Source organism: Lynx canadensis, chromosome F2 (genome assembly GCF_007474595.2).
Source record: "Lynx canadensis isolate LIC74 chromosome F2, mLynCan4.pri.v2, whole genome shotgun sequence".
Taxonomy (NCBI): domain Eukaryota; kingdom Metazoa; phylum Chordata; class Mammalia; order Carnivora; family Felidae; genus Lynx; species Lynx canadensis.
Window position 1 is genome coordinate 11,220,172 of NC_044320.2, and position 17,867 is coordinate 11,238,038.

At 44.0% G+C, this 17,867-nt stretch overlaps 1 protein-coding gene and 1 non-coding gene across 3 annotated transcripts in view; one reads left to right on the forward strand and one right to left on the reverse strand.

Moving 5' to 3' along the window:
* Positions 1-17,867, forward strand: part of ASAP1 (ArfGAP with SH3 domain, ankyrin repeat and PH domain 1) — a 311,284-nt gene that overhangs the window by 211,061 nt on the left and 82,356 nt on the right. For both annotated transcript variants that reach the window (XM_030304285.1, XM_030304284.1), the window contains exons 5-8: positions 96-170; positions 643-692; positions 6,074-6,203; positions 7,449-7,534. In XM_030304285.1, coding sequence (XP_030160145.1) covers positions 96-170; positions 643-692; positions 6,074-6,203; positions 7,449-7,534 — 341 coding nt within the window. The remainder of the gene's footprint in view (positions 1-95; positions 171-642; positions 693-6,073; positions 6,204-7,448; positions 7,535-17,867) is intronic.
* On the reverse strand, positions 9,463-9,535 carry TRNAQ-CUG. The gene has a single exon. It is a non-coding gene; the product is annotated as a tRNA-Gln (tRNA).

Sequence of the window (17,867 nt, forward strand, 5' to 3'; positions counted from 1 at the left end):
GGTGTGTGCAAAGTGTCCAGTCCACAGTAGCTGATTTTGTTATTCTGCACGCACTCCCTTTTTTAACCATCTTCCGTGTTTGCTTTACTTTCCAGCTCCAGGGTCTGAGCCACAATGTGATCTTCACCTTGGACTCCTTGTTGAAAGGAGACCTGAAGGGAGTCAAAGGAGTAAGTGTTCAGAAATTTGATTTTCACTTTAACTGGAAAGGATTGATTTTTTTCCCCCCTCTTTAAAGATCATAGCGTTACTTGCATTTGAAGGGCACTCTGAACATTTCTAGCATAAAAACTACTTGGAAAATGATCATTGGAAAAGATGTGCCGCTTCACACAGTGTTATTGACTGAGGAATAAGATGAGGCCCTTTCCGGATTATCGGTGAGAGCCCACGGGGCTGCGGGGAGTCTGTGCTGAGCCTTGGCCGCGCCACCAGCCACCCCGCGGGCATCGCGGCGAAGGCCGCCCTTCCCGCTCGCTCAGGCTCCTCGTCTACGACACACGCTGTGACGTGCGCGAGAGTGTGTCCGGTTTCACGCGTCCTTTAAAGGAAAGCATTTTCGCTACCATGCTATTTCCGCACTGTTTACTTGCCTTTGAGCAAAAGTGAATCCAGTCTCAAGTTCGTTTTCTCTTTCCTAAGGATCTCAAGAAGCCGTTTGACAAAGCTTGGAAAGACTATGAGACAAAGTTGTAAGTCATTTTTGTTTGTTTGTTTTTTATAGTTGTTCATTTCTTAAGAAAAAGTTAACTAGAAGAAGGACAGAGCTCTTACCTGATCTCTTTTGGACAAGAACTCGTTGAGTACCTCCTTGTAGAGGCTAAGAGCCCGGGTGTGCTGACCTGACCGGAGGTGTTTATGACTCCTCCTCCTCCTCGTCATAGGAGGAGGGAGGTGCGCTGTTAACTCCCAAAAATTTGTGAGCCCGTGGCTGCTGACGCTGACTATCAAGTTGTCCATCTGACCGTTGCAACTTTTCTTTAATTACAGCTAGCATATATAACTGTAGGCTGTTTACATTCCTGCGTAGCAATTAGGAAACGATAAAAATTCATAGCTAGCGTTCGTGACCTCCTTCTGCCCGCCGGGGCCTGTGTGCCGTGTTCTACCTGCGTGACCCCCACACCGTGACCTCACCGTCTGGTTGTGGATTGGGGAACTGAAGCCTGGAGAGACTGAAGGGATTACAGGAGGTCATGGAGCTGGGCGGTGCCACGCTGCCTTCCCCAGGGTCTGTGTGGCCCCTGAGCCGGAGCAACACGTCACGGGCACGGCAGGCCCGCCTGGCAGGTTGTTGCAGGGACTGTGGAAATACCGCACACGAAATGCATGGTGTGGGCCTGGCTCACCTTCCTGCCGTACGAGTCAGACCACCTTCCCTCGTTATTGCTACTCGAAGACATTTGTATTACCGGGAGGTGTGGTGGGAGGAGAAGTATATTTAAAAGCACTTAATAAAAAAGGTTGGCTGTAAACTTGGATAGCTGTCACCATGAGAGAATAAAAGCATTTCTGGAGACAGCAGTAACAGCAGAATGAAAACACCAACAAAAGAGAAACAAATTCGGGGTTAAATTTGTTTTTTGCCAGAGTACTTCTACAAATGCTTATGTAATAAACGCACTGTTGGAGACTTGCTGCCTTAGGGATACTTATACGCGTTGATGGTTATAAATGCAGCTGAGAACAGAAGGGCTCTTAAAATGGTCAGTGATGGAGTGAACAGTATAGGCCGTCCTGTCTTTCTGTATGAAAAAAGATCATCAGTGCTCACTCTTGTGAGCTAAGTGCTGCCCTGCCCAGAGGCAGCTTCACGCCCCGGGCTTGGAATAGAACTAAGTACATACAAAAGGGGCCGGAGTCCACAGAAGGGAGAAAAAACAAAACAAAACACCTTTGCTCTACACTTGTGCAATAGATCTCTTTTGTAGGACATGGAAATAAAACAAGGTACAGTATGTGCTTTGTCAGCTGAAATCCTACCAGTGTTGGGTAGTGGAACTGTATTTTTGGTATTTTATAAAAATTCACTTGGCACAAGACCTGGTGGTCAGTATTATGAATGTCCTGGAGCAGAAGCCATTCTAGGACGATCTAGGTGCCCTTCCTGGCGCTTTGCCCAACTGTATTCAGACTTGTCTGGTTGCTCGCTAGTCTGTACTGTCCTCTGGCATCTGACCCCGGTGAGTGCAGTGACCATATCGTCCTCGAGTTTGGTGTTAATCTCCCACTGCCTACCCCTAGCAGAACCTTGGGCACGTAGCTCGTGCACAGGGAATAGTTGCTGCAGGAATGAAAGAATTATCCAGATCTGGAAATGTGTGTCAGGATTCATCATTTAAGTGGGTCCTGATTTTAGGATTTCACCAAAAGATTGTTGTTTTATTTTTCTTTTTTAACAAGCCTCTGTCGAGGCACCTGGGTGGCTCAGTCGGTTGAGCGTCCGACTTCGGCTCAGGTCGTGATCTCGCAGTTTGCGTGTTCGAGCCCCGCGTCGGGCTCTGGGCTGACAGCTCGGAGCCTGGAGCCTGCTTCGGATTCTGTGTCTCCCTGTCTCGCTGCCCCTCCCCTGACTCACACTCTGTCTCTCTCTCCCTCTCAAAAATAAATAAACATTAAGAAATAAATTAATAAAAATTAATAAATAAATAAATAAACCTCTATCAACAAATGGTTTTCCTAAGATATGCTTCTTCCTCACCGTGTATAGTGGTATAAGAAGAAAAAAAAAACCCAAATGTTTCATTATTTGATGTGATAGGGCTCATTTGATTATGAATTACAGAAAACAAAACAACATACAAAAAAAAAAGAAGTTAATTTATTAGCTTTGATAACCAGGAGGCTGGGCTGTGGTCTTCCATTTAGAACCCGGGAGGCAGTGAGGCATAATAGTTTAGACCACACACTGGGGAGTCAGAGACCATGGGAGAATCTCAGTGGTGCCACTTACCGGCTTTGTGACTTTGAGCCAAGATACTCAACTTTGATGATCCTCACCTGTAAAAACCATAGAAGCGTTAACCACTTCTCAAGGCTTCTGTGAAGACAAGATAACATAATATGTTGAAGTAATTGACTGTTGACAGACATACAGTTAGCCAGTCAGTTGTTTCTAGCAAGTTTTTTAAACCATCAAATAATACTTGGTCAAAATAACACCCATACATAAAAGAAAGCATTAAATAGTGCTTGCAACGGTTAAGACAGACTCTGCATAGAATAGAAACTCCAATAATAATGGCTTCGACAAGAGTCTATCCAAGTAGAGCGTCTAGGGCAGACCAGGCACCGTTCACAGCATTTCTGTGTCACAGCACTGTAAGAATGTCCGTGCTGTCTTCCCAAGTCTGTGCTGCACCTGATAATGAGGATTCTTTTCCTAACGAGGAATGGGAGGAGGGGATCTAATGTAGGCAACGGACGTGCTTTCGTGGAAAGACACAGCGATCCTCAGCCCCACCCCTCCTGTCCTCTGAGTCCCTCTCCTGTTCCCTGGCTCGTTTGTCTCTGTTCCTCTGTGTTCTCTTGCTGTTTCCTCCTGGTGCACCTGCTGTGCAGCCACAGCAGATGAGGGCTCAGCTCCCTCGAACAACCACCCCCCGTGGCTTTCCCACCCCCATCCCTGTTCATCCAGTGTGGTTAATACAACAGTTTATGGATAAACCAGTCGTCAGTGTGAACAACTTCTGTGACTGTAAATATTCAGTGCCCATCAAATGGTGTTATAATGGACTTTCCATTCTCATCGTTCCATTTTCTGCTTTCCCTTAGTGAAATAATTGCCTCATTTCATTTGCCTCCTACTGCTGGAAACGTTTGTGATCTTTTGTTATCTGTTAGAACTGATGTCCAACACCTTCGAATGTTTCTGTTTAAAACAAAATAATAGTGTTTCTGTTTAGAACATACACTATGTATGTTGTAACAACGATTATAGATCTGTTATCGTTAGGTTCTCTGGCAGTCCCGTCTGTTCTGTCCTGGAGATTCCCTCCAGAGCCCTTTCGCTCAGCAGCACAGCTGTCGTCCTGGGCTGCCCCTTCATGGTAGCTCTCCTCCTTCCTCCTTCCTGGCATGGGCCCATATTTGGCTGGCACACCACTTCCACTCGTTTCCAGGGAACGGCTCTCAAGGAGGGAAAATTTTCAGATTTTTCCATGTCCAGAAATATCTTCATTCTGCATCACGCAGAATGAGAGTTGGGCTGAATATAAATCCTCTCATTTTATAATCATATTTGCTCCCATTTCTTTGTGTGGGGTTTGGGGAAGGGGTTCATTTATTTCCAGTTAGAAAATGTGAAAGTCTTTTTTTTTTTTTTTTTAATGTTCTACGAAGTTTCTTCATTGACCTTCTCTTTGCAGTTTTTAGCTCTGTAGTTCCTAAAATGTTCCTTATCATTCCTCCCATCTGGTTTCTTTTCTGTTTATTCTCCTAAAAGGCTTCGCCATATAATGTTGGATTCTCTAGGTTGTTCTTATAATTTTTCTCTCTTTTCTGTTCTATTTGTCTATGTTCTGTTTTAGATTATTTTCAACCTTTTATTCTCACTGTTTCAGTCGACTTTTTTAAACCTTTTTTTTCAAGTTTTTAAAGAGCATGAGTGGGGGAGGGGCAGAGAGAGGGGGAGACACAGAATCCGAGGCAGGCTCCAGGCTCTGAGCTGTCAGCACAGAGCCCGACGTGGGGCTTGAACTCATGGACCGTGAGATCATGACCTGAGCTGAAGTCGGATGCCACCCAGGCATCCCACAGTCATCTTTTTTTTTTTAATGTTTTATTTATTTTTGAGAGAGAGAGAGAGAGAGAGAGAGAGCAGGTGATGGGGCAGAAAGAGAGAGAGACAGAGGATCCAAAGCAGGCTCTGACCCAAAGTGGGCCTTGCACTGACCGCAGATGCGGGGCTCGAACTCACAAACTATGAGATCATGACCTGAGCCCAAGTCCGACACTTAGCCAACTGAGCCATCCAGGCACCCCTCAGTTGACTTTTTTAATTTGGCTATCATATTTTAAATTTCCAAAGCCCTTTTTCTCAGTTCATTGGGAGTTTTTGGTGGCCTTTGTATAGTTTCTTCTTCTTGTTTCATAGATACACTATTTTACCTTTCTGAGGATTTGATTATATTTTATAAAGTAGTTTCTCTCTTACTGCCCCTGGTTCTCTCACCACCGCCTACCCACTCCCTGACTTGTTATTTTGAACCCCTGCTTTCATTTTGGAGCCTTTCCTCAGTTACCTTATCATCTTTCACCACCCATTCATATTTCAGAGTAAAGCACCCAAAAGTTGATAGAAGGCTCCTGTACATCAACAGGGCTTGTCAAGAATGCAGTGAGCTGCCTCCTTGGGTTTTAGGTGTTAGGATGTCAAGACAGCTTTTTTTTTTCAGGAGCCTTCTAAATGTCAATATCCAGAACTGTGTCTTCTGGTACCATTCAGCTCCCTGAGCCCCGTGTCTAGTGATGTATATGATGGCAATCTGGAAGCAACAAAGGCCAGAGAGGGATTCCAAATTGTAGATTAGGATCTCTCCCATCCTTATTTTGTATAGGCCACTGCCAGATGATGGAATGATTAAAGTGTGTTATGGGGATATGGAAATGGCCCAGGTTTAGAAGAATATTGGAAATTACCTTTGACTACTTTTTGTGCATGCCCACTATGCGCTTTGATTGTCCTGAAATAATTCTCAGACTCTTAATCTGTTGGCAATCAGGATACACCTGAGGTCTCCAACTTTCTGATACTTTTTCATCGATGAGTAAAGTACTTTACCCAAGGAAAAAATCAACTGTCAGAATTTTTTCATGCAGACCAAAATGTGAGAGAATGTATAAGAATTCATCCATGTGTAAGATCAGACTTAAAAGGCAAGGTTTCCTAGGTGAAAATTTATACGACGTGTGTTCTCTTTGAATGTTACTTTCCATCAACGTTACCGACTTAAGAGTTCCTGCTGCTTAACCTTTAGTAAGAAACAATCAGTGACTCTTGTTAAAGGGAAGACAAAAAGGAAAGACAGGAATGTTTGTTTTTGTTTTTAACTGATGGCATCTTTAATTACAGTACAAAAATTGAGAAGGAGAAGAGAGAGCACGCAAAGCAGCATGGAATGATCCGCACGGAGATCACGGGAGCCGAGATCGCAGAAGAAATGGAGAAGGAGAGACGCCTCTTCCAGCTCCAAATGTGCGAAGTAAGAACAGCTTTCGCAAGCATTTGCCTGGCGTTTGGTTAACTGTGATCTTTCCTGCTACTCAGCAGTTTTTCTGCTTAAATGCAGGCTGTTTGGTTATTAGAGGAGGGGACTGTCTCTTAAGGGTTCTCATCTCCGTTTTTCTCCAAGCCTTTTGGGATCCGCCATTTCACTGTTGTCTCATATTTTGAGCCTTGGTCCTGTGGGGCTGTTTATGCCAAAACAGGATTCTTTGGTGAGAACTTTAATGTTGCTTGTGAGTGAGTGTGGAAAAAAACATCTGGTGAGGAGTAACACTGGTGAACATGAAGTCTTACTGATTCAGGTTAAGAGCATGCGTCTTTTTTAACCATGTGTCCAGTTGGAATGAAAGCTGAAATAAAGTAGTCATGAAGAAAGTCTGAGTTCATGAAAGAAATGTAATGAAAGCATGTTCCCTTAAGCTTTGAGCAGTGGTTCTCAAACTGGGTTCCCAGCGAGCGCTGGTCCAACTTGACCTGGCGTCCTGCCATTCTGACGCTAACGTGTAACAGTTCCTTTATTAGTTTTCCAAAAATACTAAAACGGATAGAATTTTCTCAATTTTAAGTGTTTCTTTTTTTAAAAAAATACTCTTTTTTTCCTCCTCTTCAACCTTTTAGCTTCTTCTTGAACCTGTCTGCTCGTAAGCACTTCTTTATAATAAAACAAGTAAAAAAAAGCAAACAGTATCAACAGAAAGTCTTGGATACTGGTAAAAATCAGAGCTAGTAGTGTTCATTAACTGCTTGATTAATAACAGGTTATTGTAACGTTAATTTTTCTTATTCTTTCATTCTTGAGTACCAGAAACTCTTCCTAAAAGTTTCAGTACCTCACCGCATATTCCATAAAGAGAGTGCAATTTTACTGATTTTCTGCCAAGAACGACCTGTCTTTCAGGTTTCGATCATGTGAACTCTAAGTTTGAGATCCACTGCACCAGGGGGATATAATCAAACATTCTAGAATGTTTTGCTGGGTTTGATTTCTGCTTGTATAGTAAACTAATCTGGAGTGTTTGTAAACCATTAACACTCTAATCAGGTCGTTTGTACACTTGTGACTGTGCCTGATCGTCATTCCCCAAATGAAACTCCCCCTGTCTGAAGGCAGCCAAGGTTCAGTAGCTTGTGCAGATTCACGATCGGTATTCTGCTCCCCAGACCCAGGACTGGGAAACCCTGTCTGTAACAGTCAACATACAATTCTGTTTTATTTCCACAGTACCTCATTAAAGTTAATGAAATCAAGACCAAAAAGGGTGTGGACCTGCTGCAGAATCTTATAAAGTATTACCACGCTCAGTGCAAGTAAGTGGAACACGGCAGTCGTGATTGTTAGCCCCAGGAAGGACCCCCTTTACTTCTTTGCCTTTCTTATGTTCCTCTCTTTCTGCTTTTCATTTGGTCGCTGTATGTACCCATATAACCTTCCACAGCCACATGGTAGGAACTCGTATGATCTTTCCATCTTCGTTGTTTTCTGTAAATCAGTAACTCCTATCAGTGCAACTGTTTGGTTACTCAAAAATGCTGTCTTACTTAACAAATCCTAACATTGGCCCTGCTCTGGCCACAGATCCATACATCCCTGTCATTGCAGAGGCCTTCTTGGTGACCCTCTCCCGCTCCTCCCGTACTTGGCATCTTACCTATTACTGGCTCATTTGTACCACATATACCTAGTTGGATTTTTTTTTCATCATCTGAATTAGACGAAATTAAATACCTTGGACATTAAGAATACTTTGCCTCTATGGGGCACCCGAGTGGCTCGGTCAGTTAAGCATCCAACTTCGGCCCAGGTCATGATCTCACAGTCCATGAGTTCGAGCCCCGCATCAGGCTCTGTGCTGACAGCTCAGAGCCTGGAGGCTGCTTCCGATTCTGTGTCTCCCTCTCTCTCTGCCCCTCCCCCACTGATGCGTGCATGCGCGCGCACTCTCTCTCTCTCTCTCTCGCTCTCGCTCTCTCTCAAATATAAATAAACATTTTTTTAAAAAAGCTTTTTTAAAAAAGAATACTTAGCCTCCTTGAATTCCTGTGTAATTAGAGGTATGCTTTGAGAACGATCCATTGTTCTACACCAGCACCATTTTTGTTTATGAACATTGCATTTTTATTCTCTTTGAGATTCTCTGGCATTTCATTTGCTTATTTACTTCTTGTTGACTTCCTGGATTAGCTTTCATGGTTTTCTCATAGAGTTTTATGTGAAAACATGCCCATTTTTTAATTTTTTTTTTAAATTTATTTATTCTTGCGAGAGAGGGAGACAGAGCATGAGCAGGGGAGGGGCAGAGAGAAAGGGAGACACAGAATCGGAAGCAGGCTCCAGGCTCCAAGATGTCAACACAGAGCCTGATGCGGGGCTCGAACTCACAAACTGTGTGATTATGATTGGCACCAAAGTCAGACACTTAACCTACTGAGCCACCCAGGTGCCCCCCACTTTTTAATGTTCTAAGAACATCTTTGCATTCAACTGAGACATGTGGGGAAGTCAGCGTTAATACTGTGGGACACACACAAGGCGTGGTGAGTCAGACAGAAAGATGAGTTCAGACCCTGGCTCCGCAGCCTGATGACCACGTGATCTTCATCAGGTGCTTCTCTACACCTCAGTATCCTCATCTGTCAGGTGGGACTGAGGTTCGTAGAAGTGAGAATTAAGTGAGAATAGTGCATGTGGGGCGCCTAGCCTGGTGGCGGCCACAGTGTATGTGCTGGCTGCTCTCAGGAGCCCAAGGGCTCCTGAAACCATGTCTGTGTGCACATATTGTACAGAATTGTTTCTCTTCAGGAAAAATTTTAATGATCAAATCGTTATTTATATAAATTTCCCTGGCTAACTTTTTCCTGCCCTTCGAAGCAAACTCTACCTTGTATAATGAATGGGTTTCACATATAAAAATAATCCATCGACGTGGAAACAATTTCATGTTTACAAGATAAAGTCTGCTTGTGGAAGCCTCACACAAAAGAACTGATCTAACCTTTGGCTTTGTAGCTTAGTGGGGCACATAGGAAACTTTGAAATGCGTTGTGGTGGCCCCTTATTTGAGTCTAGGGTTGAATTTTCACCTTTCAACAACTTGTTTTCCTAGAAACATACCATTGCTTTGCAACCTTAAGAAATAAGTGAGCTTCTCAAAGGTTACAGTACTTGGGCAGCAAATCTGGGCATCTGATTTTAGAAATCTCTCTCTCTTTCCCTTTTTTTTTTTTAGTAAGCTCTACACCCAGCGTGGGGTTCGAACTCATGACCCTGAGATCCAGAGTCACATGCTCTACCAACTGAGCCAGCCAGGCGCCCCAGAAGTCTCATTTGATCTCACATTCTCTTAGTCGGTGCAGAAGGGTTTAACCTCCACTAACATGAGTTTTCCAAACTGTAAGATGTTTTGCAAACTACTTTTACAAGTAGTCGGTAAAGGTAGAAAGAGGAGCACTTCTGACCTATAGAGCTAACACATCCTCCCTTTATTCGGCCATTCCCGGCTTTTTCCCTTTCCAGAGCTATTTATCAATCTCCTGACAAAGGCCAGGAGCTTTGTAGGTTCTGGGGTACAAAGACGAAACAAGACTGTACCCTTAGGAGTTAATTGTCCGATACAGGAAGTAAGTTGGGACATCGTCGTCACAGTGGGCCCAGGAAGGAACAGATGACATGGGCATTAGGAAAAGGGGAGACTTTCATCCAGGGGCACTGAGGAGAGCTCCTTGAAGGGGTGGTCGTGGTCGGGATTAGACTTGGGGGATGGCTAGCATCCGGCCATTGAAATCTGGGAGAAGAGTCCCCCTCCTCCCCCCACCGGGGGCAGAGAGAGATCAGCAGGAGGAAACCCTACACAGTAAAACCTTTGTGGGGAGAGGTATCCAAAAACATCAAGGAGTAAAGTGAGTTAGAATGGGATTCAGCCCTAGCTGCCTCATGGTTGAACCTCAAGAATTCCCACACAGCGAAAAGCCAGGGTAGTATTCTTTATTTAAAAAAAAAAATTTTTTTTTTAATGTTTATTTATTTTAAAGACAGAGTGCAAGTGGGGGAGGGACAGAGAGAAAGACACAGAATCCGAAGCAGGCTCCAGGCTCTGAGCGGTCTTCACAGAGCCCGGTGCGGGGCTTGAACCCACGGACCGGAGATCACGACCTGAGCCGAAGTCGGAATCAGTCGGAATCAACCGGCTGAGCCACCGAGGTGCCCCAAGGGTAGTGTTCTTAGAGGAGACTCTTACTCTTTCCTCCTTCAGGCAATCCCTCAAAAACCCTTAATAGACATATAATAGACTTGTAAAGCATCTCTACTTAACTCAGAGACCACGATTTCATATTCAAAGTACCTATTCCAGTTCCCCAAATGATGTTCAGTGCAAAGTCAGGTGGTGCCCCAAAGCGAATTTGCTTTTGCAGCACCTTGGAAAGTCCAGCACCCCAGTGGGAATATGCAGCTGCTGTAATGGAAAAACAAAGGGAGCAGAAAAGAAGAGCTTGTGACTCTTTGCTAGCCATTTCAGCTCACCTGCACCAGTCGCTCCTCACTTTCAGACACGAACGTTGTGGGGAACATCCTAGTTTCGGGACAAATGCATTATCCTGCAGCTCACTCCTTTTCCCTAGCAAGGATACCTAGCAAGTATCGTTTTGATCTGTCTGTAGGATCACAAGCACTTACAAACATTCTTCTATTACCCTTAATTTAAAAATCATAACAGCTAACCTTCGTCGAAAGCAGTAGGGAAAGTGTCGCTCAGGAAGGATGAGTAACTTGCACAGAGGCACGTTCACTCATTCAGTAGATGCTCAGTAAACGTGTGTCAAAATGCACAATAGAAAAGAAACCAAAGCAAAAACATAAGTAAATTGGACTTCAAAAGTGAAAGGTTTAGTGAGGGAACGGACACTATTAAGAAAGCAAAAAGACAACCCACGGAATGGGAAGAAAATAGTTGCAAGTCACTTCTCCGATAAGGGTTGAGTATCCATAATATATAAAGAACGCTTACAGCTCAACAACAAAAATATAACCCAGTTTAAAAATGGGCACAGAATTTGAATAGCCATTTCTCCAGAAAAGAGACACAGTGGCCAAAAGCACAAGAAAAAAGTCTCAACATCATCAGTCACTGGGGAAAATGCACATTAAAACCACAATGAGATACCACTTTGTATGCACTAGGGTGGCAGTATTTAAAAAACAATAGCAACAACAAAGTGGAAAATAGGTCTTGGAGAGGCTGTGGAGAAGTTGGAGCCTTCAGGACACCGCGGAGAGATTTCCATCTCTCCAAACTGGTGCAGCTGCTTCAGAAGACAGCTCAACAGCGCCTGAGAACGGAAAGCTGAGGATTGTATGGTGTCGCCATCCCACTCCTAGGCATGTACCCAGGAGAATTAAAAACAGATATTTAAGCAAAAATGGGTTCATACATGTTTATGGCATCATTATTCACAATAGCCAAAACGTGGAAACACCCAAATATCCATCAACTGATGAACCGACAAACAAAATACTGTGTAGCAGTGCAATGGAGTATTATTCGGCCATAAAAGAGAATGAAGTATTCAGACCACGTAGGGGGAGACGTCACCAAAGAAACACGACTGCTGACTGACCAGCAAGATGGACCTGGGCACTCAGGCTCCTCACCCTCCCCAGTCCGTGGACTGTGGCCTCCCCACATGCCTTTACCACTCCCAAAGGCTGCCCGAAGGACATAGCCTTGAGATGGTGATGTGCTGTTGCAAATACCTGCATGGTGTATACATGACTGAGCACAGGTAGGGCCTCTTTGCAAACTTCCGAGATTTGGAGGCAGGTACAGGGATCCAGGCACCTTCCTGCCTCCCAAGACAATACGCGAAGATAAGCTCCCTTCACTGTCACTAAAGCTGCCACCTACCAACCTGGAGTGGCCTGATGCTTTCTCGGGTCTCTCCCTGCCCTCTGATGACAGGGGCCACTTTCAGACCATACCCAGGAAGCTCCCAGGAGGGTTACAAATCCACATACATGGTACAACATGGATGAACATCTCCAGCATTATTCTAAGGGAAAGAAGCCAGGCATGGAAGGCCACACATCATATGATTCCATTTAAATGAAATGTCCAAAAAGACAAGTCCACTGAGACAGAAAGCAGGTTATTGTTTGCTGGGGAAGGGAAGAATTGAGAATCACTGCTAACAGGAGCAGGTTTCCTTTTTGGGGTGATAGACATATTCTGGACTTGGGTAGGGTGACAGTTGCACCACATTGTGGATATACTCAAAACTACTGAATTGTACACTTTGAAATGGCAAATTTCATGTTACATGAATTTAACTCATTTTTTTTAACACAGAAAACAGCAAAAAAGCAAAAACAAAGATCCATGACCTCATGGAACTTATAATCAGGTGACAGAACCAAGTCTTGAACCCAGGTCTCTGTAACTCCAGAGTGCATGCTCTCAGTTGTCAGAAATCCGAATCTGGTAAGCCTGGACTTGGGCCTAGACATCTCTATTCCAAAGAATCTTTTTATGAGATACCAACATATCACTCTTGGCTCACTCTTTGAACTGTCAAGATGTATTTGTAGTTAATTAGTACTTACTCTAATTAAGTTTCTTCAGTACCACAGGATACACAAGGAATGTATCTAGGAGAAAATGTCACCCTGGGTAGCTGGAAATCTTTACCTAAAGCTTGGAAATAAGCTTTCAGGAGGGATTGATGGTTGATGTGTTTAAGAAGTGGCTTATTTTTGTTTTGTTTGTTTTATAATTTGATTTGTTTTAAAGAACCATACGCTCTATGATACTACAGGACATCCTGACTTCTTTTGAAAATAATATTACGATCTCTGAGCATTTCAGCCTTTGGCCAAATGCTTTCTAAGCCGAGCAGAATGTGTGATGGGGGTAGCAGACACTCCTATCTCTATTTCTTTTAAATTAAGTTAGGGGCGCCTGGGTGGCTCAGTCAGTCAAGCGTCCTGCTTCAGCTCAGGTCATGATCTTGCGGTCCGTGGGTTCGAGCCCCGCGTCGGGCTCTGTGCTGACAGCTCAGAGCCTGGAGTCTGTTTCAGATTCTGTGTCTCCCTCTTTCTCTGACCCTCCCCTGTTCATGCTCTCTTTCTGTCTCAAAAATAAATAAATGTTAAAAAAAATTTTTTTTTTAATTATGTTAAAAGCAGAGAGAACATAGTGTCTCCCTTTCCCATCATTGTTTGGACAAAATAAGCAGAGAAAGAAGTGAAGTTGGTAGCAACTTTCTCAGGTTAGAGAAGTCTCTGCCTCACTCAGAGGAGGGTGTGTTCTGCCCGGTGGATGGGGGACTGTGTTCAGTGTTCATGAGCTTGCACTCTGCAGCGATGGGTGTGTGACAGCCTGTCAGGATAAATGGGGGGGGTCCTTCTGACTGTCCGTTGGCATCTTATATTTTTCTAGCACTCTGTGTCATTAAACTGTGGTCCTGTTTCTTTCAAGCTGCTTATTTAAAAAGTGAAGCCAATGCAGCTGTGTCCATAAGGTCAGAGAAGTGATGAGGCTCATTTTGCTGGCCTGTGGCCATCATGTATTGAACTGTTTCTCTGTGCCTGGCGTTTTAAGAACATTATTGCGGTGCTCACAAGAACTCTCCCAAGGTACATATGATTATCTCCATTTCCTGTATGAGGACACAGAGATGCAGGGATTCAGAGATTATGCTGTTACTCAGTGGATTTAGACCCAGGATTTAGACCCGGATCAGCCTTTGTTTAACTACCTGTGCTCCAAAGATAGGAAAATTTACACTCAAATCCCAACTCTGCACTTAATGACTAGATGACCCTTGTTAAGCAGCTTGACCTCTCTTGGCCTCAGTTATTTTGTCTGTTACAGGTTAATAATAATAATTATCTACTTTGTTGGCCTCTAATGAGACTTGAAAGGGGATACTTAATTGTCCTAATAGTGAGTGACTGACACAGAGTAAATACTCAATTATGTGCCAACTGCCATTATTATTATTACTGTTAATCATCGTCCGTTTTCCAGAGATCTCATTATATTTCAGTAATTTACAGAGAAAGTGGCCAAGGGACTAGTGGGATGTCAGAGAGGTAATTTCGCCTTCTACCAGGAAGGCTCACATGTTTAAGTTGAGTGACAGGTAATCAGAACTGACACTTGTGCTTCATTTTCCAATTAACAAAACACTTTTATGTGTAGTAGTTCATCCGGTACTCCTGGAAGCCAGAAAACGTCCCGCCTTTGGAGACGATCAGACTCATTTTCAGACAGGGTCAGTAACCTGCCCAGGGTTCCACATACCGCGAGACTTAGAGCCAGAATATGATCTGCTTTTGACTCTGAAGTTCACGCATTTCCAGTGAACCAGAGCCAGCTGAAGTGGAGGAAGGAAATGGGACCCAGAAGCCAGCTGCCCCCAGTGAGATGTTATGGCAGGTGACGTGGGACTGTGACATGGAGCCCACCCAGCTCACAGCTGAGACACAGAGGGGAGGGATCACCAGAGAGGGGACAGTTGACAGCACGTTGGCCATTGCTTACTCATGACTGTGTTACTAACATCAGGACCGTTTTGTCCTCCCTGCCACCTGTCCCCTGCATCCTGCTCTGGTTTCTCACCAAAAACCAGAAGTCGGCACTAAAATAACTTTCTGCGAGGGGCTCAGCTCAACCTTCCAGACTAAATGTCAGGGGTTTTTTCTATAATTTTTTTTTTTTTTTTTTTTTTGCCTAAGATCTCATCTTTTTTAGAAAATAATTAGCAGATGAAGTTAACAAAAAAGAAAACCTAAAATCTCAGATTACTGGGTTAATGTATATGACTTACTTACAAAAATTGGATCCTATTATAGATTAAAATGATTTCTCATTATATTGACTTTTCTGAGTCTTTGTTCATAATGTTCTGAAGAATCCAAGTGCAAAAAGCAGACTTTTTGGGGTGTTCCTTCAGCCTTAGAAGTAGTAGGGATTTGTCCCCCTTCCAGCTTGCTTTCACTGCTGATAAATAACTTTATCATTTCATTTTTATCAGTGCCATCTCAAACTAAAACAGTGTCCTCCCTCTTCTTAAAATGTGTGTGTTTTATAACATTCCCATGTGCTGTTCAAATCTGAGTTTGTTTTTTCAGTTTGTCCAGAAGAACTTTCTGCCATGATGGAAATGGTGATACTCTTTACTGTCTAACATGGTACCCACTGGCCACGTGTGGCTGCTGCACACTTGAAGTGTGGCTACTGAGACTTCAGGAACTGAATTTTAAATTTATTGAACTTTCATTAAATTAGCTGCTAGTGACTATCCCATTGCAAAACTCACTCTACAGCATTGTCATTTAAACTCGCCTTTAAAAAAAGATGGTAATTAAATTCCTTTCACGTTGAGTGAAAATGAGACACTTTTACAAACATATCCGTGACCAGTCTGTATCCTTCTGGGAAGGACATGACTCATGATAAACCCACGCAGCTCCAGGAAAGAAAGCTAACATGTGCTGAGCACGTCCTAACTTTGCAGCGCTTTGTGGAAGGATTTCATATGTGTTATCTACCCACTGAATACAGGCAACACGAGCAGGAGTTAAGTGACTCACCACGGTCCCACCCCAAGTAAATCCTCGAGCCGATTTTGGGCGCTAATCCTCTGACCCTAAGGCTCTTGCTTTTTCTGTTGTAGGGAGTTCTGACAGCATCCACCTTACACTGATGTGTTCTGCCTTCACACACTTTCTCCAGAAATTATCTAAGTATCAGAGGTCAGAACTGGTTTCGCTGTGATTAACTTTGTAGCCGTACGAAGTTAATGCCTCCTTGACACACACTTTTTCCTGAATGTAGATGATGCTGGTTCAGGTTGATGTTCATGAATGGCCTTCTCTGGACAGAACATGGCCGGCTCCTCTAAAGCTAGCATTCGGCCTGGGCATAGCCAGTGCTGGAAATGCCATCCCCTGGACAGGCAAGACAAGGGAGGCAGCAGCTGAGCTGAGCCACAGTAGAAGTGGAGTGGGGAAGGGCATTTCAGCAGGGAAACAGCATATGCAAAGGCCGGGGGAGTTGCTGGAAAAAAAATGTAACATGGCTAGAGTTCATATTTTTTAAAGGAAAGTGGTAGGAGATAAAACCAACAAGATGTTCAGGGGCCAGTATATAAATGTTATTCAGTTCTCTACCAAGAAGTTTAACTTTCATCCCGACAAGCAGTGGTGAACAGTCAAATGGCAGAAGAGGAGAATTTACATGTAGGTCTCCAGTTGCATGGTTAACCAGAACGCTCTCCTTTCTCCCATCCCTGTTGCCAAAGGCTTTCTGAAGATCGTATTTCCCTTCCTTATTTTAGTGAGGGTTCTCAGCTGAATATGTCAACCTTAAAACTTTTTGGAACATGTGGGATTTCGGTAATCGCTGTTGGAGGGCCAGTTCTGGTACCGATATGTATGCATCCCAAGATATGCCCTACAACTTCTTGGTCATGCTTATTCTTAGTCACTCACTGAGCATCTGCTTGGTGTTGGGCCCACTGCGTTCCAGGGATGAGACAGTCCTCATCCTCAAGGACCTCATTCTTCAGTGGGGAGACAGCAACAGCCGAAGCGTAGGGAGAAATAACCTACTGTGGGGCAGGGTTAGAGAAGCCTCCAAGAAGGGAAAGAAAATTCTGAACACTGAAACAAGTGGGGCTCCTCAGTGGAGGCGTCAGACAAGAAATCTCTTCGCTTGGTAGTCATGAGCAAGGGCGTCAGAATCAGAACCTGGCCCCGAATCCCCGTTTGGCCACTTAACTGGTTGTGTGAGCAAGTCAGGGACTCAGCCCGTGCCTCCACTTATCCTCTGAAATGGAGATGAGATTGAAGCGCTTGTGAAGTCCTTGGGGCTGTTGTAGGGAGTTGTCGAAATGACACCCGAAACGCACGGCATGCTGAGCTCGTGAATGCGCGTGACATGGCAATGCTGATTATTATTCAGGGTGTGGTGGTGCCAGTCCGGTTGTGCCCAGGGCAGGATGCCATCAATCCAACTTCCTGGATTTCAAGCATGCACCCGGGGGTCTTTGGGGAACTGAAAGATGTCCAGCTTTCCTGAGACCTTTGTTTCTAGAAAAGTCCCTCTTCTCCTTACAACATCTAATTCATCCTCATGATATTCCACTGGATATAACACTGGTTAATGTGTGTGTCTCTCTCTTTTGAATTCAAATATGGCACAACCAGGAAGAATGGTTCTATGAATAGATGGGAATGCACACGAAATCACTGTGTTGGGACCACAGCTATAATTCACAAGGTCTGTGTGATAGCTGCGAGCTCATGTCAGATGGTGCCCATGACCTGTTTGTCGGTGCATCTTTGTAAAATACTGAAATTCATTTATAAGTGTTTTCTGTAGGGGCGCCTGGATGGCTCATTTGGCTAAGCATCTGACTCTTGATTTTGGCTCAGGTCATGATCTCACGGTTCATGAGATCGAGCCCCACATCAGGCTCTGCACTGACAGTACAAGCCTGCTTGGGAATCTGTCTCTCCCTCTCTCTCTGCCCCTCCCCAGCTTGTGCGCACGTGCTCTCTCTTTCTCCTTCTCTCTCTCAAAGAATAAATAAACTTTAAAAACAGTGTTTTGTGTAACTTATGTGGGCAGAGAGTAAATAT